A 24,361-nucleotide genomic window follows, 5' to 3' on the forward strand; every position below is an offset into this window, starting at 1 on the left:
TATCAGTGAACTTCCTGTTTATTGGGACCCAACTAAGTGCTCTGCATGTGGCACTGGGTAGATGGAGGGCATTCAACAAAGTAGGCCACATACTACTACCGCTAGAATCTAGGAGGGAGGGTCTCACTCTCTCCTTCCTTCTTCATCCCCTTCACAGCTGGAGGAGCAGCAGACCTTAGAGGAGGCCATCAGCGTGGCCACTGCTGCCATGCAGCGGGGGGCCGTGACCCTGGAGACCACAGAGTCAGAGAGCGGCTGCTGAGCCCAAGAGAGCTGATTCCCACACCATGTTGGAGGAGGTGCTATGCCTCACCGGCATGCTTGCCTCCAAGAGCCCAGGCTGTGGCTGACGCATGGAAGGTGGCCACGTAGGTCTCCAGGGCGAGAAGGCAGGAGGAAAACAGCCTAACAGAAGGCAACAGAGGCCTTGCCCAAGAGGAGAGTTGGACATCTAGAATCAGGGGAGTGTGTCATGCTCAGGAGCTAAGGAGGACAAGCTTGATCACCAGGCTGCACTCGGGCGTCCTCCCTTCAGAATCAGCTGGACGCTCACTCTCCTCCCTCCAGGGAACACCCTTCCCGCCCTCAGTCCACTCCCCCTCTCAGGTGGCGACTGGGGCTGCTGTGAGGACTGGTCCTCCACTCTGACTGGTCACTGTCCATCAGGCGAGAGGCAGGCAGCTCTTCAGCCCAGAAGGGGCAGAGTAGGCCCAGCCCTGCCCCTCCCAGCAATAACCACCTCCCCGGAGGCCAGCTGAGATGCCTGGCCACTTGGCAGCAGGGACTTTCTGCCACTGCAGTCAGAATTGCTCAGGGGCTGGTCGCTGGAGAAAAGGTGCCTAGCACCCCTCCCCCCAGCTGCCCCGAAACCTCTCTGTGGCAGAGAGGCAAGGAGCAGCCTTGTACATACTGGGGATTGGGTTTAATTTGTTTTGTTTTTTAATTCCATTTTGATAATTTTTTTTCCTGCTCTGGGCGGTGGTGGCAAATGGGTGAATGAGTATTTAATAAAAGTTCCAAGTTTCCACCTGGGTCCCTGCCTCCCTCCTTTCAGCTTTGGGCCCTGATGGCAGGGCCAGTCCGATCAGGTTCTTAGCCCTGGATCCCTGATGTAGACCCCACTGAGCCTCGGTGCTGGACTGCTGGGACTGCCCGGCCAGGAGCACAGGTGGGAGGAAGCCTGGGTGTAAGATAAGCCCTGGGGAGCTCCCAGTGGCTTTCTGCCCTCGGCTGAGCAGATGGGCTCCAGGGTCTCCAAGCAGGACCAGTGTGACCAGTGCTGCCAGGCTCTGGTTGGATCTCAGGCCTCAGGATGGTTGGGCTGGAGGAATCTGGTTTTTCCCACCTTACCTTGTGTCACGTAGTCAGAGCCCCTCCAGACCTAGCCACCCCTTGCATACACGCTGCACACAGTCAGCTACTCCAAGTGGGCAAAGTCTCAACTGGAATAGGGGTCGGGGGTACCTTTGCCAAGGTTATTGAGGATCTCTGATGCCTCTGCTGCCCTGGTGCTGAAGTCCTGGCTCTGGTACCCAGCTCTGGCGGTGCCCACCTAGGTGTCTTGGGCCATGCTAGGGAATTCCAAAGCCACAGTCGGACCTCACTGAAAAGTGCATGATAGGGCCAGACCAGCCCCGGCAGAAAGGAAGGGATGCAGGGGAAGGGACTTGCTGGAAAGAACTTGAGGTTTGCCCCCTCCTGCGCAGGAACATTGCAGGGAGTGGAGGTGCCTCTTTTTGTCTCTCCACTGTGATGGATGTGCCCCAAGCTCCCTCCTGCCACCTAGGAATGGAACCCTCTCCCCGAACCCAGGCATCCTCTCCTGGGCTGCCTGGCAGGCTCCCATTTATTCTTGCAACCAGCCCCATGGAAGCAGAGGTGGCTGGGGCATGCCCCCAGGGAGGGGGTTATCTCATTTGCCTGAGTGGGGTTTTCAGCATCCATGTCCACCGTTCCTGGCAGGGGTGTGTCCCAGCCCTCACACGCATTGGATCTAAAGAGATGGAAGCACTGATGTGGAGGGCCGTGAATCCCAAGCCTCATGCTGCCAGCACCCCTGAAGCTGGGCCCCACCACAAAGCTCACCCCCAAGTGCTTCAGAAACAGTCTCCAGGTCTTCAGGGCCAGAGGGCCCCAGAGTGGGCAATGCTGTGAGTGCCTTTTAGAGCCAAAGCCTAGAGGATGGGGAGGCAGCTCATCACGTGCCGAGTTCGCCTGACCTGGAGAGGTGCCCTGGCCCAGTTCCTCCTCCAATTCTGTGTTGTTGCCTTTGTTTTCTCCCACTTGGGAGGAACCCCACCACCGCAGAGGTGGTAGATGCCTTCATCCAGGGCCTACTCTGTGCTTTACATCATTCTGACCTTCTTACAACTCTGCAAGGTGGTGTTTTTCCTGCTTTACCAATGAGGAAACTGCTCAAGGAGGTTAAGTAACTTATCCGAGCGCCCCCCTGTAAGTGTGGAATTGAGACAGGAACCCCCCCCTCCTCCTATTGGACTCCAAAGTCAGCATGGGCTTGCTTTTTCCCTCAGTGAGCCGCCTCCAGGAGCCCAGGAAGCCCCAGCAGGCTCTGGGACAGAGGAGGCTTCTAAAGGGCCTCACGCCCAGGGAACCAGGCTGAACAGAACTGGGGCTCTAGGTCCCCAGGGTTTGGTCCCCAGTTCCTGTGCAGAGGGAGTGGGGCCACCAAGCACTGCGAGAGCAACGGGCCGGTTCCACCAGCATGGGGAGCCTGCGCAAGCAGGCAGGTGGAGCTCTCGCTCTGCGCCATGGCCTCTCTGCGGTCTCGGTCTCTGCAGCCGTTTGCATTTCCTGAAACCGGATCTCGGTGTCAGAGCCGCCCCCAACCGGGCGGGCGCCTCAGCCATGGCCCTGCGCAAGGAGCTGCTTAAGTCCATCTGGTACGCTTTCACCGCACTGGATGTAGAGAAGAGCGGCAAGGTCTCCAAGTCCCAGCTCAAGGTGAGGGGCACCTGGGGCCCAGGGGAGGCGGGCACCTCACTGGTCCCTGCCATCTGGGAGCCAGGCGTGAACACTGTGCTGCTGCCGGGTCACCCAGCCATCCAGAGGCCTAGGCCTGGGGTGGGGGCTGGTACTGACTAACCGGGGCAACATGGCCTGGTGGATGCTACTGCCCACTCTCCAGAGGCCCGCGGAGGTACAGGCAGAGCCATCGCCCAGAGCCCTGCCCCCTAACTGTCAGGAGGGTGGAGGTGGCATCGTGGGTTCTGAGGGCCACGAGCCAGGCTACATCCCAGACTCCAGTTGATGAGCACACATGTCTCCCCAGAGTCAAGCTCAGGCACGCACCCTACTCCTTCCTGCCGCTTCCTTCTGGCTTTGAAGAGAGACAGTTAGCTAGTACTTGTCTGTCACTTCCTCCCTGAGCTAAGAGAGAGGCTTAAAGAGCCTCTCCCAGTCCCAGACCAGGCTGGCTCCGTCACCCTTGGCAGGAGAACAACTCCTCTGAGCCCTGTCTCCCAGGTGGGACAGACCCAGTAAGGGGCAAGGACTGAAGACCCCATTATACTGCTGCCCAGTTCACTATCCCCCTCCCCCTACACACCAGGTTGGTAACAGTTTACCTTAGGCCTTGAGACCTCAGGTAGGGAGAGGCTGGAACCTGATCCCAGGAAGAGCCCTGTCAGTGACTGCCCTAAAGTTCATTACTTGGCCCTAGAGAATTCCTGGAATGCCGGAAAACTGCTCTCCTTCTGCCTCCAGGCCTGGGTTAGTGCTGCCTTCTGCACCCTGCTTAGTGGGGAAGAAGCAAAGGCCTAGGCCATTAGAAACAGGGAACACTGGGAGACAGGAGCAGGGGAGGCCTCAGCTCCCTGGGACCTGCCTTGGGGTTCATTCATTCACTCTACAAATATTTATTGAGCACTAACTATGTACCTCGCATGAGGTTAGGCTCTAGATTCCTGGTGTGTCCCCTGGGCACCCCCAAGAGAGGGATGCAGTCTCAAGGAAACCTCCATTCTTACTGACCAAGGTAGAGGTATCTGGAAACCTGAGAGAGATGAATGGGACAGGATAGGCATTGTGCCCCACCCCCATTCCAACCCTCTGCCTTGCTGAACTTGGACGCAAAGAACTTGGATGTCCCAAACTGGTCCTATCCCATAATCTATCCCTTAGCTAGACCTATGAGTACCCAATAAATGATCCTTTACTCTACCAGGAAAGAGAGTTGACTACCACCTTTGATCATTTAGGAGAACTTCCCAACAGGCGGGTTCTTCCTCACGTTCTACTTAAGTTATTTTATTGCAGATCATGCCGTCTAGTGGGGTCTTCCGTATACATAGAAGAAGGGCGGATCATGCAAAATCCATCCCTGCAGAAACTGGGCCCTACATCCACCTCCGACTCTGCCCCTTTAATATCTTGTGGGAGCAATCTCAACCTCCATAGTTTGTTGTCTCCAAAGTATCATTTTTTACCTCTCCATTATCTGTGGCCCCTATGACTTCTCCAGGCTCTCTGTGCCTCTTACATATGGAGGGTACAGCCCTCAGGTGGTTTCCGTTTTCCTAACCTCTGTCTTGGCCTCTAACTGGGTCAATGCCCCATCCCCGCCCCCACAGATTGAGTATTCGCAGGGAAGATTCCATGGGGAGCTTGCATGCTTGAACAGTCCACTGTCTCTACCACATCACAGCTCAAATTGAGCCCGCTGCCTTCAGCGTCTCTGCTCACACGGGATCAATGGTAGATTTCTCTCCTACTCGACAGATAACTTGTCCACTCTGGGAATCTGGTCTCGGGCCAGGTGGTGAGTCGGGCAGAAATGGTAGGGCCCCTGCCATAGGAGGGAAGGATAGGGAAGACAGTTCTCTCCCAAACTCGTAGTGGTGGATGCTCGAATGGGAGGAAGTAGTGATAGTGTTGGGGGTGGGGATGCCGGAAAGGCAAAAGAGCAATAGAGAAGTGGTCAGAAGTCAGAGGAAGAAGCAGATGAGAGAGATATGCCAGCAGGGCAACTCCCACCCCTGAAAAGACTTGGGCAGAAGGGAAAAGATCTTGGGGTTAGCTTGTCCTCATTAAAACTGTCCATGGCCTTGGGGTGCTCAGTTGGGACCAGGCAGGAGACCTGTACCGGCCCAGGGCAAGCTTATGTCTGCTTGTGACAGTCACCACATCTCCCCTGACGTGTTGGCAGAAGGGCTGTCGCTGGCAAAGCTGTGGCGAGGCCGGAGGGAGGAGGAAGAACAGCAAGGGCTCTGAGAAGTAGCCCAAGGAAGCAGGATTGTTTTCTCTGGAGAAGAGGAGCCTTAGGGGAGAGATCAGACGGGTTTTCCTCTCTTTGAATTCCTGTTGAAGGTACAATGGCCTTTGTCCAGTTGGTTTGGGAAAAGTAAAAATAGACCAATAGGAATGGCATTTCTGCCCAGGATGGATTTAGGTAGAGCACAAAATTCCTCAGGAGCTGAGAACTGTGAGTTTTTGCGGGGTCCCCAGAGCCTCCTTCTCTAAAGAATTTTAGGAGTGAGTAGCTGTCCTGACAGAGGGCTGCAGGCCAGGGAACGTTGGGAATGATGGGTTTCCCAACGGCCACACTCTCTTCCCTAGGGGAGCAGTTTCGGTTTTAGGCCTGGTGGGGGATCAGCTGAGAATTTGGCCTCCTTCCTCCATGACTGTCACATGGGGGGAGGGGCCTGGGATGGGGGTGTGGATGGAGCTGCATGTCTCCGGCTCATGAGGATCTCAGGAGGCAGCAGGCCTGCCACTTCCCCTTGACTGGCAGGAGCAGAGGGAAGGCGGACTGGGCACCCCTACTTGGCTCTGTCAGGTCTTCCAGGCTCCTGAGCCTCCAACCAGCACTCAGGGCAGTCCTGGGACCCAGGGAGGGTCTCTTGCTTACCAAGAGTCTCTGAGCTTCCGCTCTGCCTTCTCTGGAGAGGGACAACAACTTTCTGTTTGTTAGAGAGGAAATTAAGAACAACTCCAGTCCAGGAATCTGCTGGCTGAGGTCGTCCGCTTTGCCCTGACCCCCACCTGCTGCTGACCTCCTCAGGCTAGGATGGGGAGGAAGGGGAGGATGACTCAATGATGTGCAGAGCACTTGACTCAGAGCCACACAGGCTTTGACCTGTATTGCTCCCCAGCTGGGTGACCGTGGGCAAGTTACCACCCATCCCTGAACCTCCAGTTTCCCATCTGTAAAGCTAGAGAGTTGAACTGGGGATCACCAAGCTATCCAGCTAGCCTACGAAAATAAATTTTAACGAAGTACATCAAACAGACGAAATTGATCCTTGATGCAGCCTCTCCTTTCCCTTTTCTGAGCCTCTGTCTTTCCTTTGATGCCCACACCCAACCCCTCCAGCCCCTCCTTGCTCTGAGCAGACACACAGCTAATCCAGAGATTCCCACCTTTGAAAATTCCCAGTGCTCCTCTCTCATGATCGCAGTTATGCTTTTAGTACCCACTGGTTGAGAAAAATACGTTCAATAACTCTTAAAAGGCTCTGTATGTTTTAAAAGACTCATTTAGCACCTAGATACGTTTAAAGACTCTAGGCCATCTAGGAGAGAGGGAGGTTATTCATTCTCTCTGCAGTCGTTGCTCAGTGCTTTTAAGGGTCCCCAAATCCCCATTTGCATCTACTCCTGAAAGCTGGAAACTATAGAACCATGGGCCTGGCACCCGCCCCTTTCCAGCACTTGAGTTTTTAGGGAACTCCCAAGCCCCCAGAGGAAAACCACTCGCCCACATGCCCCTGGAGGAAAGAGTGAATACATGAAGCCTCTCAAAGGTCAATGGCTGCCAACCCAGAGGTCAGCGGCTTCGTGGGTGGGTGGGGGAGACTGTGGGAGTCCTCTCTGGGGGAATGCGAATGGCAGCTTGTGAAAACTACAGACACCTGGACCCCACCCCTGGAAACTCTGAGTCAGTATGTCTAGGCGGGCCCCAGCATATTTCGGTTTCACCAGCTCCCCAGGTGATTCTGATGCTCTGCCCTGGCCAGTGTAACATAGAGATCAAGAGTGGGGCTTTAGAGTCAGACCTTGGGCGAGACTCTTCCCCTCGCTGAGCCTTGACATCCTCATCTGTGAAATGAAGATAATGAGAGTCTCTGCCTCCAGGGCTGAGGATTGATTGAAATCAGCAGGTGAGCTCCTGCCCATGCTGGCCTCCACCCTTGCCATTTCCTTTCCAACATGACCCTCCTCTTGTCAGCCCTCCCTGGCCCCCCACAGGCACAGGAAGCCTGGCCGTCTGAGGTCTGCTGAGCTCTCTGGGGAGAGGCCCTAAGCCCTGAGTGTCTGGAACCTTTGACTCCTCCTTGTCCTGACACTTGACGGCTCACAGGACTCAGAGCCTCTGGCCCGGGCTGCTCAGATTCCACTGGCAAAAGGCACAGGTGAGGAAGGGAGGTCTTAGAGGACAGCATGGGCCAGTGAGCAAGGAGAGGAACAGCTCAAATAACTGTGCGCTGTGTGGCAGCTTCTATCCTGGGGTGGCAGGGGGTTTGCACATGACCTCCTCGGACCCCCTTTTTAGAGATGCGGAAACTTGAGGCCCAGTGAGGTTAATTTGCTCAGAGAGAGTCAGTCCAGGTCTGTCTGACTTTTGTATTTTTCCTGCTTCTCCCCATGAAGTGTTTAAGTTCATTCAACAGATATTTATTGTGTCCGTTGTGTGCCGCTGATACAACAGTGAATAAAACAGACAAAAATCCCCACCCTTGTGGCGCTGACATTCTAGTGAGAGAACACAGATGATTAATAAGTAAAAATGTATCACGTGACGGAAGATGACATATGACATGAAGGAAAATAAAGCAGATATGGGGATAGGGAGTGTGGGGAGTAGAGGGTGTGGGGTTATAGATTTAAATAAAATGGTCAGACAAGCCCTCCCTGAGAAGGTGACATCTAAGGAAAGACCAGAAGGAGAGGGTGTGAGCCATGCCATCACCTGGGAGAGGAATGTTCCAGGCTGAAGGAATAGCAAGTGCAGGGGCCCTGAGGCCTGGCCTGTCTGAGGAATGTCAAGTGGCTGGAGAGAAGTGAGCAAGAGGGGTGAGGTCACAGGGCGCCCAAGGCCTCTGGAAGGACTGGAGATTCTACTGTGAGAAGGATAGGAAACCATTGGAGAATTGAAGTTAGACTTGAGGAGTCGGTCAGCGTGTGGGGGACGTTGTACTGAACTCTGGAATCAGGACTGAGTACTGAGTCCCTGCTGCCCTCAGGGAATGTGGAACGCCCAGAAACGCTCACACAAACAGGGGACAGCGAAAGAATGTTATTACAGAGCAACTAACAGCGGGGGACGTTAATAACAGTGGTTAATGGCACCCTTTGTTTTTTATCTCTATAGTATTAAAATTTTGTCATAAAACAATATATGCTCCTGATTAAAAACAGAGTGCAGAAGAACATAATTTTTAAAAAGATAAAATTTATTATAAAAGTAAAACGTGTTCCTGGTTAAAAAAAATTCAAAGACAAATATAACGTTAAAGGGTGGCAGGGTGATAGCCGTTAACAGTTTGCTGAGTCTTCTAGACTTTTCTGTGTACAAATAAACATAGTAGGTTGAACCAGATGAAATTGCTGACATTCGATTGTTTCAACCTACTAAAATAACAGTTTGATATGGTTCAACCTAATCTTTACACACATATTTATTTTACAAACGTTTCATTCTACAGCTTGCTTTTTTCACCTGCTAGTATCTTATGTATATCTTTCCATGTCTGTTCATACAAGTATAATAATAAAATAGCTCACAGCTTTTCTTAAGCAATCACTGTGCGCCAGGTGCTGCCGTGAGCCCTTCGTTCTGAAGAACCCGGTGGAGCAGGGCTCCTGCTTATCCCCGCAGGGGAGGACACCAAGGTCCCGGAGAAGTTAAATCACTTGCCCATGAGCACACACTTGGCAGAACGAAAATCTTACCGACACACATGGGTCCATGGCACGGTGTCCCTGTCCCATACCGAAGGAGCCTCCGGCTGTTTCCAGTTCCTCACACTATAAACAGTGCTTCCATGAACATTCCTGTACTGTACATGTAGCTCTGTTCCTTTGAGCATCTGTAGGTTGGATGATTAGAAATGCTGGGGTCACAGCCAGCCCGGTGGCGCAGCGGTTATGTTCGCACATTCTGCTTCAGCGGCCCGGGGTTCACCGGTTCAGGTCCCAGGTGCGGACATGGCATCCCGCTTGGCAAGCCATGCTGTGGTAGGCATCCCACATATAAAGTAGAGGAAGATGGTCACAGATGTGAGCTCAGGGCCAGTCTTCCTCAGCAAAAAGAGGAGGATTGGCAGTGGATGTTAGCTCAGGGCTAATCTTCCTCCAAAAAAAAAAAAATGCTGGAGTCATGCCCCATTTTAAGTTTGATAGATTCTGCCCTCCAGAAAGACTACAAGTTCACACTTCAGCAGGAGATCTTTGGAGTCTCTATTTCTCCACTGCCTCCTCAGTACTTGATATTATCAGCCTTTTGCTTCTACGTCAGTGTGTTAGGCAACACATTGCCCTTTCTATACAGGAAGGGAACCAACATTTGCTCTGTGCAGACCTAACACTGGCACTCTGTATATATCATCTCACTCCATCCTCACAGCCCCTCTGCATGGTGGGTATTATCCTGGTTTACTGACAATGAAACTGAGGTTCAGAGGGTAAAAGAGTTTATCCAAGCCCCCACAGCTAGGAAGTGAGGGTCCCTTCCATGTCCCACCTCCTCAGTGGAGTGTAGCCATTTGGTAGGCTATGCAGAAAGCTTCTAAGAGGTTCCAAGAAAGATAAGGACATGGGTACTTTGAAACGGGGTGAAGAGGCAGCAAGTAGAAATATGTGAAACTCTTAAAATAACGCCTGTCGCTGCAGAAGTGGCTATTTCTCTTGTGTCTGTCCCCTGGATTTTAAGTGCTAAGCGTTGAGCCATTGGTACCTCTTAGAGTGAGGATTGGTATCCTATGACCACAGATGTATTAGTCAGGTCTTTTCTGGATATAAGTGATGGAAATCTAACTCAAAATGACTTAACGGAGATGTTATTTGTTGACTCACATAACCAAAACTCCAAGCATAGTATTGGCTTCAGGCATGGCTAGATCCAGGTCCTCAAATGATTGCTCTCTTTATCCCTTGACTCTGCTTTTTTCACTGCTGGCTTTATTCTTAAGCAGGCGTTTCCTACACAGGGACAAAGATGTCAGCTTCATCTACCTTCAAACAGTTTAACCATCCCATGGAAAGAGTATATCTCTTTTCCACTAGAGGAAGCAAAACTCCTAGGGCTGATTATCCTGGGCCCAGATTTGGTCATGTGTCCATTCTTAAATGATTCACCATGACTCCAGTGTGCCCACCCCTGTAGCCAGGTGGGGTAGGGGTGCAAATGGTCAGTACTACAGAGATTCAGAAGGGGAGCAAGGTACTTCTCAAAGGAAAATCAAGGCTCTATTACCAAAATAAAGGAGGGGGGCAGAGTTCTTCAGGAAGATACTTCACATGTCCTATAGAACAAGAGAAAGAAAAAACAAAGATGGCGCACGAGATCCTCTGAAGAGCATGGGAATGAGGGCTGAGGTGGGGGTCAGGGATGTCTGCCCAGAGGAAAGTGCGGGAAAAGAGAAATGCTGACCCTATTGCTGGGCCCCTCAACTTCCCACTTTGCTGAGTTGGACCTGAGGCCCAGGAGAACACTGAGGAGATGTCTCAATCCTTTCTCTCCCTCCTCTCACAAAGGAGAATAAAGAAATGAAGACTTGGCACACACACCATCTCTGAGACATTGCCAGCTCCTGCCTCAGTGGCACTGATTCCAAGGTTAACTGCTGTTAGCAGTAGCAGCCCTTAAATATAGCATTTATTGACTGCCTTTGGTGTGCAGAAGAGGACATACATGTTGTGGTACATAAAAATGAACAGAGACCTTGTCTCCAGAGCTCACAATCTCGTTGGGGAAAGAGGCAGTCTCAGCACTAATATTTTTTTTTTAAAGATTTTATTTTTTTCCTTTTTCTCCCCAAAGCCCCCCAGTACATAGTTGTATATTCTTCGTTGTGGGTCCTTCTAGTTGTGGCATGTGGGACGCTGCCTCAGCGTGGTTTGATGAGCAGTGCCATGTCCACACCCAGGATTCGAACCAACGAAACACTGGGCCGCCTGCAGCAGAGCACGCGAACTTAACCGCTCGGCCACGGGGCCAGCCCCCAATATTTTTTTAAAGATTTTTTTTTTCCTTTTTCTCCCCAAAGCCCTCCCCCCCCCCACCAGTACATAGTTGAATATTTTTTTAGTTGTGGGTCCTTCTAGCAAAATCCTGGGCTGCCAAAGCAAAGCATGTGAACTTAACCACTGGGCCACAGGGCCAATATTTTAACAGGGAGTCAAGCCAGCCTTCAGAGCCAGGCACACCTGGTTCCGACCTCAGTTCTGCCATTTACTCTTAACCTCTCCAAGCCTTGGTATCCTCCTCTGAAAAACAGGCATAATAATGTCTGTGTATCACGATTGTCGTGGAGTTGAGACATGGGGTATAGAAAGAACCTCGTACAGTGGCCAGCACATAGTAGGTGTGCAGCGGCAACTAGTTTTAATCATGCACTCTGTGATAAGTTCTGAAACAGAATTACCCCAAGGCAATTTTATTTTTCCTGATCTCCTTGTTCAAACTTCAACCTCTTTGTCCTAATATCACAGGTCTGTTAACCGTCTCGTGCTTCCCCTCCACACTGTCATGGCCGCCATCTGTTCTAGGCCTTGTCCTCCACGTCCCACGAACCATTTTTCACAACCCTTCTTTGAGCCCTCTCCATCTCCCTTCCATCTTCAGATAGGCAGCGACTGGCGCTGCACACGCCCTTCCCAGAGCAGACACCCCTGGGTGCTAGGCACACTGCAGCCCGAACACTGAGTGTTTGATGGAAATGATGATAAATTCGGGGCTCCTGCCCGGGGGTGACAGGCCACCTCCCTGCAGACAGCCCAGCATCATAGGAAGCACTTGGGCTTTGGGATCTGTGGAACCGGATTTGAATCCCAGGCTCTTGCTCACTGTGGGTACTGTGGGTCCTTGGGTGAGTTACTGAATCGCTTGAGCCTCAGGGTCCTTCTCTGCAGAAAGAGGACAGCCCCACTTCATGAAGTGGCTAAGAGTACGGCTGCCTGGGTTTGAATCCCAGCTCTGCCAGCTCTGTGACCTTGAGTGAGGTATTTAATGTCTCAGGGCCTAGCGGGTTTTTCACCTGTAAAATGGGGATATTAACAGTTGTCGGGGTTAAGTGAATTCTATGTAAAGTGCTTAGCTCAGGGCTTGGTGTATAGTAAATGTATAAGTTTTAGTTTTTTGGTTTTATTGAGGAATAGTTGACATATAACATTAGTTTCAGGTGTACACCATAATGATTCAATATTTGTGTATATTGTGAAATAATCACCACAATAAGTCTGGTTAACATTCGTCACCGTACATAGTTACAAAAATTTTTTTTTCTTGTGATGAGAACTTTTAAGATCTACTCTCTCAGCAACTTTCAAATATGCAATACGGTATTAGTAACTATAGTCATCACGCTGTACATTTCTATCCCCGTGACTTATTTTATAACTAGAAGTTTCTACCTTTTGACTCCCTTCACCAATTTCACCCACCCTCCACTCCCTGCCTCTGGCAGCCACCAATCTGTTCTTTGTGTCTACAAGCTTGAGGTTTTCTTGGGTTTTTTTAGATTCCACATAGAAGTGAGATTATATGGTATTTGTCTTTCTCTAACTTATCTAACCTCAAGATCCATCCATGATGTCACAAATGGCAAGATTTGTTTTTATGGCTTAATATTCCATTATATATATTGTGTGTATATACACACACACACATATATATATATGTAAGTTTTGGTTATGATTGAATTGAATAGTGTTTGCAGAGGATTGAGCCAGGGTGGAGGTGGGGACAAGCAGGGAGGTGGGAGCAGTCCCTTGGCCCAGTTTTGGTTGGGACACAGAAAGGCAAACTGCCACTCTCTCTCAGGTGCTGTCCCACAACCTGTACACGGTCCTGCACATCCCACACGACCCCGTGGCTCTGGAGGAGCACTTCCGCGATGATGATGATGGCCCCGTGTCCAGCCAGGGATACATGCCCTACCTCAACAAGTACATCCTGGACAAGGTGGGGCCAAACTGGGGAGGGGGGCACCTCTAACCTCTCCCCACTTCCCGGCCTGACCAGCACCCCAATACGTGGGCTCCCCAACTCCTCCCCGCTGTGAACTCTTCCTTCTGTCCCCTCTGTCCATCCCTGCTCTCCCATCTCCATCCTTCACACCCCAGCCACTTGCTCCCTCCTTGCCCCTCTTAACTCACCCTCAATCTCCCTCATCTCTATCCTAGCCTCCATCCTTCCCATAACCTTTCACCCCATCCCTGCCTGGGCCCACCTCCAGCTTCCAGCTATAACCTTTACAAGGGGCTCTGCAGCTTCTCCCCAGTGCTGAACCCCCTACACTCCTCCCAGCTGTCACTGTCTTCTCAGGTTCTTCTTGTCTGTCTACTCCCCCGGGGCTTCCCCTTTTCTCCCCTGGGCTGAGTGACTAAAGTTTCTCTGTTAGCAGGGGACTTGGGTGGGTGTGGATGTGTGTTGGGTGGGGACAGGGTGGTTGGGACCAGCTAGTTAGCTGATAATCAGCTCATGGATTCCTCAAGTTAGAGCCCCAACTTGGCAGGGTGGGGAGCAGGGGAATAGACGACCCCAAGAAACCAGCTGGAGCCTAGTTCGGTGGTGGAGCAGGAACGGGGCAGCCTTCTTGGCTGACTTGCAGGCCTGGTGGCAGGTGGAGGAGGGAGCTTTCGTTAAGGAGCACTTTGATGAGCTGTGCTGGACCCTGACGGCCAAGAAGAACTATCGGGTGGATAGCAACGGGAACAGCATGCTCTCCAATCAGGATGCCTTCCGCCTCTGGTGCCTCTTCAACTTCCTGTCTGAAGACAAGTACCCTCTGATCATGGTTCCTGATGAGGTAAGGGTGACAGCACCCCAGGGACTGAATCATTTTGGGCCAGGCCTCAGCAAAACCATGAAGGAAGCCAAATCACCTCTGTGCTTTCCCACATCCCCTTCCTTCTTGGTCTCTCCATGCTGGTACGTGTCCACACCCAGCTACAGACGCCTACAACCACCCATATCAGGGCAATTGTGCCTTCTCCCAGGAGAACCAAAACTACATTTCCTTCAGGGCTCGGCTAGCCCTGAGGGTGGGAAAGTGATCTGGGAATCCCACTTACACAGAGGTGTAAATGCCGGATACGTTACTGGGCATTGAAAAATGAAAACATTTCAGATCAAATGGCAGGATCTTAGACACTGTGGCGATCTGAGAAGGGTGCTCCAGGAGGGGAAGGGAGACCTTCCTGGGACATCTCTCCAGTTACTCCAGGTGGACAACCAAGTCTGGCCCCGCTTCCAGATTCTCCCTGTCTTCTACAGTTTAGAGGCAAGCCAAGCAGACTCGGCTCAGGGCCTCCTAGAGGGCACGCTGGGAGTAGAGGCCTGGAATCCGGCCCCTACCTCCTCAAGCCATGTGTGAAGCCAGGGCAGGTGCCCCGCTTTTCAGTCAGCCTGCACCCTCCCTCTGTTCCCCAGCTCTCACCCCTGTCCATTTAGCCTTCTCCTGACCATTTAGCCCTCTGGGTGGCTGTGAAGACACCAGGGTGAATTTAGGTCTTTAGAGGAGGGTACACATGGAAGGAGTCCTCTCTGTCTACAGGAAGTCCCGGCATGTCCAACTGCACTCAGAGTTGTGTCCTTGCTTCCGTTTGTGGGAAGGGTGAGAGGAGCCACCTGAGCCCTGAACTGGTGTGCGCCACCCCACTCCTGGCTGAGCCCCAGTAGCCCCCAGAGTGAAAGTCCTGGAGCTTCCCAAGACGCTGCTGGGGCAGGAGAGGGACACGAGCCCATCTACACAGACGCCTGGCTGGGCACCCTTGTCAGAGCCCTGCCAGTCAGTGCAAGTTGGCCTCAGAGGCTAGAAGGCTGCTTGCTGCTGTGATCAACATGCAGTGTGAACAAACTGCAGCAGGATGTACCCCAACCACCACTTCCTGTTCCTCTGTAACAGGTTTCCTGTGCCTGCCCTGCTTACCCCCACCCCCAAACCCCTTGCCCTCCCATGAGGGAAGCATCCCCAGGGTTGGGGCTTGGAATAAGGACTCAAATGAGATTCAGGAGATCTGAATTGAGTTCTGGCTGCCACCAACTTGCTTTGTGCTTTAGAACAAGTCATTTCCCCCTTTGGGCCTTGGTTTTGTCATCTTCAGAGTAAGAGTTCTGATGAGAGGGCCCTTGCACCCCCTCTGATATTTTCTATCATTTGCTGCCTCTGCCCGGCCCCCAGCCCTCAGCTCCCACCTCCACCCTGCCCTTAATTTAAGGCAGGAAGGAATGGAGGTTGCAGAGGCGAATGGATGCCTGACTTGGAGTTGAGGTTCCAAGATCCCCTCCTAAATCTCTACCCTGGTGTCCACCAGCATTTAGTCCTCTGGGCCCCCCAAAACCCCTGTCCCTAGTCACCTCTGGCCAGGCTGGGGGAGCCAGATGGGAGCGCCCCCTGGTGTTGGCACCAGCAACACTGCTGGCTGTAGTCACCAGGCCTCCCTTCTCCCCCTGCAGGTGGAATACCTGCTGAAGAAGGTGCTCAGCAGCATGTGCTTGGAGGTGGGCCTGGGTGAGCTGGAGGAGCTGCTGGCCCAGGAGGCCCAGGCAGCCCAGGCCACCGGGGGACTCAGTGTCTGGCAGTTCCTGGAGCTCTTCAACTCGGGCCGCTGTCTGCGAGGCGTGGGGCGGGACACCCTCAGCATGGCCATCCACGAGGTCTACCAGGAGCTCATTCAAGATGTCCTGAAACAGGTCAGGCCAAGCTGGGAACTAGGGGAGGACCCCGAGGAGGGGTGAAGGGGGGGCCCAGGGAAGCCTCTGACTTTGCTCTGGCTGGCAGGGTTACCTGTGGAAGCGAGGGCACCTGAGGAGGAACTGGGCAGAACGCTGGTTCCAGCTGCAGCCCAGCTGCCTCTGCTATTTTGGGAGTGAAGAGTGCAAGGAGAAAAGGGGCACTATCCCGCTGGACGCGCAGTGCTGTGTGGAGGTGAGGGGGATGGGCGAAGGGGCAGAGCACACCTCACGGCCCAGGGAGGGGGGGCTCCAGTGAGGTGTGGAGGCACAGGGGTCAGGAGGCGGGCAAACGGGGAAAAGACACAGTGACAAATTTCTACTTAGATGGGTGTGACCCGACTATACCTGGGTGCCTCAAGGCCATTCTCACCCATGTCAGCACTTTTTTTAAAAACTAAAACTGCACGGGCCTGCCCAGCGGCGCAGCGGTTAAGTTCGCACCTTCCGCCTTGGCAGCCCAGGGTTCGCTGGTTTGGATCCTGGGTGCGGACATGGCACCGCTGGGCAAGCCATGCTGCGGTAGTCCCACATATAAAGTGGAGGAAGATGGGCACGGATGTTAGCTCAGGGCCAGTCTTCCTCAGTGAAAAGAAGAGGATTGACAGCAGATGTTAGCTTAAGGCTAATCTTCCTCAAAAATTTAAGAAAAAACAAACACCAAAACTGCAAATCAAATACTAAAGTCATTGGTGAATAATGTGAATTTTGCTAAAGATTTCAGAGGAGATGGCTTATGCCTCACACTAGATAGCAAAACTTTCCAAAAATCCTCTTTAAACATCTTTCTCTTTCACCCAAATTCCATTCCCTTTGGTAACCCTATACCTCCCTATTCTGTCTCCACAACCCTCCCCTCTCTCCCCTGCCCCGTTCCCCTGTCTTGGTTCTGTCTATTATTATTTTAGAGGCTTAAAAAAACACTTTTTAAAAATTGTGGTAAAAAATATATATGATATGGAATTTGCCATTTTACCCATTTTAAGTGTACAATTCAGTGGCATTAAGTACATTCCCAATGTTGGGTAACCATCACCATTGTCTATTTCCAAAACTTTTTCATCATCCTAAACAGAAACTGCACCCATGAAGCAATGGCTCATCTCTGTTCCCCCAGCTCCTGGGGGAATCTCCATTCTGATTGGTACCATCAGAATGGTAATCTCCATTCTGTTTTCTGTCTCCATGAATTTGCCTATTCATTGTACCTCATATAAGTGGAATCACACAATATTTGTCCTTTTGTGCCTGGCTTCTTTCACTTAGCATAACATTTTCAAAGCTCATCCATGTTGTGTCATGGGTCAGAATTTCATTCCTTTTCATTGCTGAGTAGTATTCCATTGTGTAGCTATACCATATTTTATTTATGCATTCATTCGTTGATGGACACTGGGTTGTTTCCATCTTTTTGCTACTGTAAATAATGCTGCTATGAACACCCATGTACCAGTTTCCAGGTGGACATCTGTTTTCATTTCTCTGGGCACACACCTAGGAGTAGAAGTGCTGGATCATATGGCAATTGAATGTTTAACTTTCGAGGAACAGCCAAACTGTTTTTGCAGAGTGGCTGCACCATCTTACATTCTCACCAGCAGTGTACGAGGCTTCCAATTTCTCCACATTCTCACCAACACGCATTATTTAAAAAAAATTATTATGGCCATCCTAGCCTCTGTCCATTTTTGTCACATAAGGAAAGAGGTGTCACTGTGGAAAGAGCAGGGAGAAATCCCAGCTCCACCACTAACAGGCAGCGTGAATCAGACAAGTTCTTGGACCTCTCGGAGCCTCCGTTTCTTTCTCTGTAAAGTGGAGCTAATCATGCCTGCCTGGCAAGGTTGTTTGGGAGGAGTGAATAAAATGATGCATGTAAAACACTAGTACAGGCTCTAGAACAAAAGACTCTCAATACATGCTAGCTATTTGTTATTTTCTGCTAGAATGTAAGCTTAGGGACTTGGTCTGTTAGGCACAGCTCAGTATCCCACACGCCTGGAACAAGCAGTAGCACTCAGGAAACACTCCAGAATATCCATGGAATGAATAAATGGAGAAGTTTCTCAACCCCCATAACTAACCTCCAATCCGGGCCACGCAGGCTCCTGGCAGAGCGGGAGGGGTGCCCAGGGAAGATGATCAGCCTGGAGGGGTAGGAGCTGGAGCACCCCTGGGGTGGGGGGTGGCCCTGATCTCAGTGAAGCCAGCCTGTCTGGGGCCGCCTGCTCTCTCCCAGGTGCTGCCCGACAGAGAGGGGAAGCGCTGCATGTTCTGTGTGAAGACGGCCTCCCGCACTTACGAGATGAGCGCCTCAGACACGCGCCAGCGCCAGGAGTGGACGGCTGGTGAGTGCTGGCCGGGTGGCCTGGGTCTGGCTGGGGCTCAGTCGCCTCATCTGTGCAAAGGGAGTGATAACGCTTTGCCCAGCGAGAGGCTGGAGACTGAACTCGGTGGGCCAGCTCGAGGTCCCCCTAGCCCCCGGCTAGTCCTCCCTGACCTCCCTCCCGCAGCCATCCAGACGGCGATCCGGCTGCAGGCCGAGGGGAAGACGTCGCTGCACAAGGACCTGAAGCAGAAGCGGCGCGAGCAGCGGGAGCAGCGGGAGAGACGCCGGGCAGCCAAGGAAGAGGAGCTGCTGCGGTTGCAGCAGCTGCAGGAGGAGAAAGAGCGGAAGCTTCAGGAACTCGAGCTGCTGCAGGAGGCGCAGCGGCAGGCCGAGCGCCTGCTGCAGGAGGAGGAGGAGCGGCGACGCAGCCAGCACCGCGAGCTGCAGCAGGCGCTCGAGGGCCAGTTGCGCGAGGCGGAGCAGGTGGGCCCACACCCGCGGGGGCGCGGTGGGCTGAGGGATGCTGGAAGGCGAGGCCTGGGAACAGAGGGCCCGGGGCGGGGCCCGGGCCGAGGGCGGAGCCTGTGGGCGGAGGCTTGCATGTGGAGGCGGGGCTTGGAATGAGGGGCTGTTGGGACAGAGCCTGTGGGCTTGAAAGATGGGTGTGGGACCCGGCCTGTGCCAGTGGCGGGACCTGTGGAATAAAGGAAGGGGTAGGAGGTGCAGGAACCTGGCCAAGGGATGGCTTGAGATGAGAGACGTCGGGCGAGGCCTGAGCCGACGGATGGGTGGGGCCGGAGCTGAATGCCAGGTGTAGAGCCGGGCCTGGTGCGGAGACCGTGGCTGGGGCGCGGGGCTTGGATAGAGGAGCCGCTAAAGTCTCCAGAATTGGGCATGGGTTTGGCCCCAAACCGGCCTGGGTTGGGCTAGACTTGATCTGAATCTACGATAAAACCAGTTTGGGCAATACAGGATGGCAGGAAGGTGGGACGAATGTGGAGGCGGACTAGGCGGGTAAAGGCAATTCGATTTAGGGTTTAAGAGATGTAGAGATCTCTTTAGAGATCTGGAGCCACAGACGCGTGGATTGAATCCCAGCTCTGCCTCCGAGGAGCCCTATGATCTCAGGCAAGTTACTTAGTCTCCCTGTGCCTCAGCTACCTACCGTGACATGTTGTTGCCAGCAGAACTTTGCTGATAGAGGTACGATGAGGATCAAACAAGGAAACACTTTTAGTTGTTATAACAATTATAATTGGAGCCAGCCGGCAGCGTAGTGGTTAAGTTCTGCACTCTCTGCTTCCGCGGCTGCCTTCGCAAGTTTGGGTCCCGGGGACTGACCTACACCTCTCCTCAACCATGCTGGAGTAGGGACCCACAGACAACAGAGAGGGAGATTGGCACAGATGTTAGCTCAGGACAAATTTTCCTCAGCAAAAACAAAACAATTATAATTATATTAGTCATTCCCTTTCTAGCACCAGCCTTAATTATAATACATTATATTATAATATGTAATAATTATTAAGGCTGGTGCTAGGAAGGGGGTGACTCGAACCCATTTCCCCCATGTAACATCTGTTCACTGATCATTATCTGACCTAGTCAAGGCTCTCAGGAAGGGATCAGGTCAGGAAACCCGGACATAAAGTAGTTGGGCTGGCCCAGCAGAGCTCTGGGTAAAGGGCAGCATACCTGCCGCCTCCCACCCCGGGCCCCCATTGACCTGGCTCTGCGTCCCGGCACAGGCCCGGGCCTCCATGCAGGCTGAGATGGAGCTGAAGAAGGAGGAGGCTGCCCGGCAGCGGCAGCGCATCCAGGAGCTGGAGGAGATGCAGCAGAGGCTTCAGGAGGCCCTGCAACTGGAGGTGAAAGCTCGGCAAGACGAGGAGGCCGTGCGCCTAGCCCAGACCAGGTAGGACTGAGGGACCAGTTCTGGGTCCCCTCCCTGACTCCCCTGCCGTCCCACCTGCTGAGCACCTGCGAGGTGTCTTGGCTCTGGAGACAACTCAGTGCACGCCCGGCAGACTGCTGGAGGAGGAGGAGGAGAAGCTAAAGCAGCTGCTGCAGCTGAAGGAGGAGCAGGAGCGCTACATCGAGCGGGCGCAGCAGGAGAAGCAAGAGCTGCAGCAGGAGATGGCGCTGCAGAGCCGCTCCCTGCAGCAGGCCCAGCAGCAGCTGGAGGAGGTGCGGCAGAACCGGCAGCGGGCCGACGAGGACGTGGAGGTGAGGCCTGCGGTGGGATAGGCGGGGATAGCCTGGGATAGGCCAGATCCCCCCCCAGTACATAGTTGTGTATTTTTAGTTGTGGGTCCCTCTAGTTGTGGCATTTGGGACGCCGCCTCAACATGACTTAATGAGCGGTGCCATGTCCGCACCAGGATCCGAACCGGCGAAGCCCTGGGCCACCGAAGCGGAGGGTGCGAACTTAACCACTAGCCCATCCGCCCGCCTCCGAAGTGAGCGCTTTAACGCGCGGGCTCGGGAACCTTCCCTCGAACCTCTATCATCTCCTGGCTGTGTGACCTCTGTCAAATTGCCAAAGCTCTCTGAGTTTCAAGTCCTTCATCTGGGAGAGAGGACTGGTCATAGCATTGTTGTGAAGATTAGACAAAATAAGACGTGGTGTTGAGTATGTTGGAAGCGCTGAAGAAACATTAGCTACTATTTTTATCATTATTATTAATCTGGGCAAAATTTTTTCCTCTTACTCTTCCAAGCCCCTACCTTGCTATCCCTGTACTTTGTCTCCACTCCTTAGAGCCTAAATCTCCAGAGAAGAGGGGTTCTTTTTTTTTTAATTCTTGATGTTTTGTTTTTATTAATATTGATTATTTTATTTTGCTTTGTTGGCTTACATAGTTATTGTAAAAAATTCAAACACAGAAATATATGAAATAGAAAGGGAAAGTTCCTCTAGGTTCCACCCCCCCCCCCCCCCAACCTCTGCTAATGGCTGAGTGAATGCTGGAGCAGAGGTTTTTGCCTCAGGTCCTGAGAGGTGGTGTGGTGAGGTGGTTTGGAGCCCAGTATGTGTCCATGTGAGCAAGTCACTTACCCTCTTTTGCTCTTGTTTGCCGTTAACTTCTGCTCTGGAGGTTAAATAAGATAATAAACATACTTAGCACATCTTAGCAGCTTAGTGAATAGAAACTATAATTGCGATTATTTTTGACCCTTTGGGGGTTCACAAGTCCTCTGAAATTGGATGCCAACTCTGTTTTATGAACATACCCTTTACGAACATACATGAGTTTTTCTGGGGAGATGATCAATAGACTTTGTCAGGTTCTGAGGGGCCTGTGAACGTGCAAAGGTCCATACACTGTCTTGGGTGGTGGCCCTGACCCACTCCCCCTGGCCCTGCCCCACAGGCTGCCCAGAGGAAGTTGCGCCAGGCCAGCACCAATGTGAAACACTGGAACGTCCAGGTGAACCGGCTCATGCATCCAATTGAGCCCGGAGGTGAGAGGGCGTAGACCCTGGAGCTTTCCTTGGAGGGAGAAGGGAGGGAGAAAGGGGTACCTCCACGTCTCCAGAGCCAACCTAGCGCTGAAGGCCGGGAGGTCCTCCTCTCCCCGGAGGGCTGAGGTGAGGCCCCTCCACCTCTCCCCTTTGCAGCACCTTTCTCCCTCCTCATGCCTACCTTTTCTCTACCAGACAAACGTCCCACCACCAGCAGCTCCTTCACAGGCTTCCAGCCTTCCCTACTTGCCCGCCGGGACTCCTCCCTGAAGCGCCTGACCCGCTGGGGATCCCGGGACAACAGGACCCCCTCGCCCAGCAGCAGTGAGCCGCAAAAGTCCCTCAATGGTGGAGATGAGTCTCCCATCTCGGCTTCCACCCCTCAGGAAGATAAACTGGACCCAGCACCCGAAAATTAGCCTCTGCTAGCCCCTTTCCCCAGACCTCATGCCTACCAGGACCTGGCCACAGCTGGCCTGTGGGTGACACCGGCCCCTGCAGAAGAGGGAGCTGAGGTCCTGGTGCCAGGGGCCCCAGGCCTTATAACCATTAAACAGTCCAGAATGGAATCTTCATTTTTTGCACCAGGCCCAGGCCCCGGCCCCAGACCCCTGAGGCTGTCTGGGATGTTGATCCTTGAGAACTTGACCCAGTGCCTTAACTCCAAGGACCCTGTGCCCTGGGCTGGGAAAGAAAGGAAACAAGCAAGCCAGGGGCCATCTGCGCAAAGACTGCCACCAAGTTGCGGAGGCACATTTCCAAATAAAAACTGCTCTTGGAATGAATCATTGATCAGTCTGCTGTCCATCTCTCCTGGCATTTCCTCTCCTCCGCCCTCAAGTCCAGTTATAGGACCCAGAAGGAGTGAGGTGCAGCACAGTGGCTAGGGAAGTACACTCTGCCACTTACTAACTGGGTGACTTCAGTCAGGTTTCTTCACCTCTCTGTGCTTTGGTTCCCATGTTGGTAAAGTCAGGATAATAACAGTAGCTACCTTATAGGGTCATTGTGAGGATTAAGTGCTTGGCACATGAACAATCACTATTCTTAGTATCACTCAAAAGTGTTTATTGAGTGTCTCTTCTATGCTTTGAAGTTTCCCAGGTTATTTAATTCTCATGGCAACCCTGAGAGGTGGATAGTATTATTATTATTCTCATTTTACATGTGTAGAAGCTGAGGCTCAGAGAGGTTAGGTAACTTGCCCAGAGCCTTCCAGACTTGCCTCTCTTCCTATATTATCTGGCTCCCTGCTCTTGTTACCTAAGAGGGAGATGTGGGAATGTTGGATGACTTGCTCCCTCCCTCTCATCCCCCTAATGCAGGACCCATCATTCAATCCAGTGGATTCTCTCTCTTTCATCCTCTCCTGTTTGCCCCTCCTTCCCTAGCCCCATGGCTACTGCCATGGCCAAGGCCTTTGTATCCTTTCCCTGCATGTGTACCTTTGCCTCCCTCTCCATCTTGCCCCACATCTAGTCAGTCTCCCAGTCCAACTGATTTCGATTTTCTTGGTCACTCTCAAATGTACCCCCCTGGGGCCATGTCTCACAGCTACTGCCTTACTCTGGCCCCCATCACTCCCAACTGGATAAGAGCAGTAACCGGACCTCCTTGCTAACCCTTCTCCCTACAGCTGCCTGAATGGGTTTTCTCAAATGCAGATCTGTTCTTGACTCTTCCCACTTTCCACTCTCTCAGTGGTAGCCTGGACAGTCCAGTTCACATTCCCGTATGTGGCACACGAGGCCCGCGATGATCCGGCCTAGGAGGGCCTCCCATGCTTCTGCTTTATGCATCTACTCGCAGCTCCTCCCTCTTTCTCCCCTGGGGCCTGCACACTGGCTGTCCTTTCCACCTGACTTCACGTAACAGCCTGCAAAACTAGATGCTCGAGTTCCTTGAGAGCAGGGATCTATCTTGTTCAATTTATATCCCCAGTGCCTAGCACAGTACTTGGCTCTTAGTAGGCATGCAACAAATGTTGGTTGAATGAATTCACGAAGGCACAAATTCTAAAATGAATGAGTGGGTGTTACACAGCTTGAAAGTGATGAAGTAGCTAAGATTCAAACTCAAGTCCATTCATTTATTCAACAAATTATTTACTAAGCTCTTATTATATGTCAGGTATTGTGCTAGGTGCTGGCTATATGGCACAGAACAGAACAGAGTCCCTGCCCTCCTGGAGTTTATGTGCTTATCTGATATCAAAGTTCATGTCTTTTGCAAGTACACCAAACTTTATTGCAAGGAACTTCATTACAGTCTATTTAAAGTGTCATGAAACAGCTGCCAGTATAACACAATGCATATTCTAGGCATGGGAATTGAGTGCAGTAGGAATTCAGAAAAAAGGGAAGGATTGGGTAGGAGCTGGGATTCGAGGTGGCCCTTAAAATTTTTAATAAATAGAGCCGGCCCGGTGGCGCACTGGTTAAGTTCCCACATTCCACTTTGGCGGCCCAGGGTTCACCGGTTCAGATCCCAGGTGCAGACATGGCACTGCTTGGCAAGCCATGCTGTGGTAGGCGACCCACATATCAAAAAAAAGTAGAGGAAGATGGGTACAGATCTTAGCTCAGGGCCAGTCTGCCTCAGAAAAAAAAAATTTTTAACAAATAAGAAAGGAGAGTAGGAGAACATGGGGACGA

The 24,361-nt window shown here is 52.3% G+C and overlaps 2 protein-coding genes across 39 annotated transcripts in view; both read left to right on the top strand.

The window, feature by feature from the left end:
• Nucleotides 1–1,025, top strand: part of ZNF76 (zinc finger protein 76) — a 31,756-nt gene extending 30,731 nt beyond the window's left edge. For all 37 annotated transcript variants that reach the window (XR_011430015.1, XR_011430012.1, XR_011430013.1 and 34 more), the window contains one exon: nt 158–1,025. Coding sequence is in view for 31 of the 37 variants with exons in the window: in XM_070245467.1 (XP_070101568.1) it covers nt 158–262 (105 nt within the window). In the remaining 6 variants the exon portion in view is untranslated. The remainder of the gene's footprint in view (nt 1–157) is intronic.
• A 1,717-nt stretch (nt 1,026–2,742) lies between these two features.
• On the top strand, nt 2,743–22,492 carry DEF6 (DEF6 guanine nucleotide exchange factor). 2 transcript variants are annotated; one of them, XM_003363703.5, is made up of 11 exons: nt 2,743–2,961; nt 13,001–13,141; nt 13,803–13,988; nt 15,638–15,874; nt 15,963–16,109; nt 18,153–18,261; nt 18,427–18,725; nt 19,991–20,157; nt 20,270–20,468; nt 21,617–21,707; nt 21,903–22,492. In XM_003363703.5, exons 1-11 carry the CDS (start codon nt 2,866–2,868, stop codon nt 22,124–22,126), a joined length of 1,896 nt encoding a protein of 631 aa, XP_003363751.2. In that variant the 5' UTR covers nt 2,743–2,865; the 3' UTR covers nt 22,127–22,492. The 2 variants fall into 2 exon arrangements, with proteins under 2 accessions (XP_003363751.2, XP_005603894.2); XM_005603837.4 differs by having other exon boundaries at nt 2,805–2,961; nt 13,791–13,988.
• The last annotated feature ends 1,869 nt before the right edge of the window (nt 22,493–24,361 follow it).

Source organism: Equus caballus, chromosome 20, assembly GCF_041296265.1.
Source record: "Equus caballus isolate H_3958 breed thoroughbred chromosome 20, TB-T2T, whole genome shotgun sequence".
Taxonomy (NCBI): Eukaryota; Metazoa; Chordata; class Mammalia; order Perissodactyla; family Equidae; genus Equus; species Equus caballus.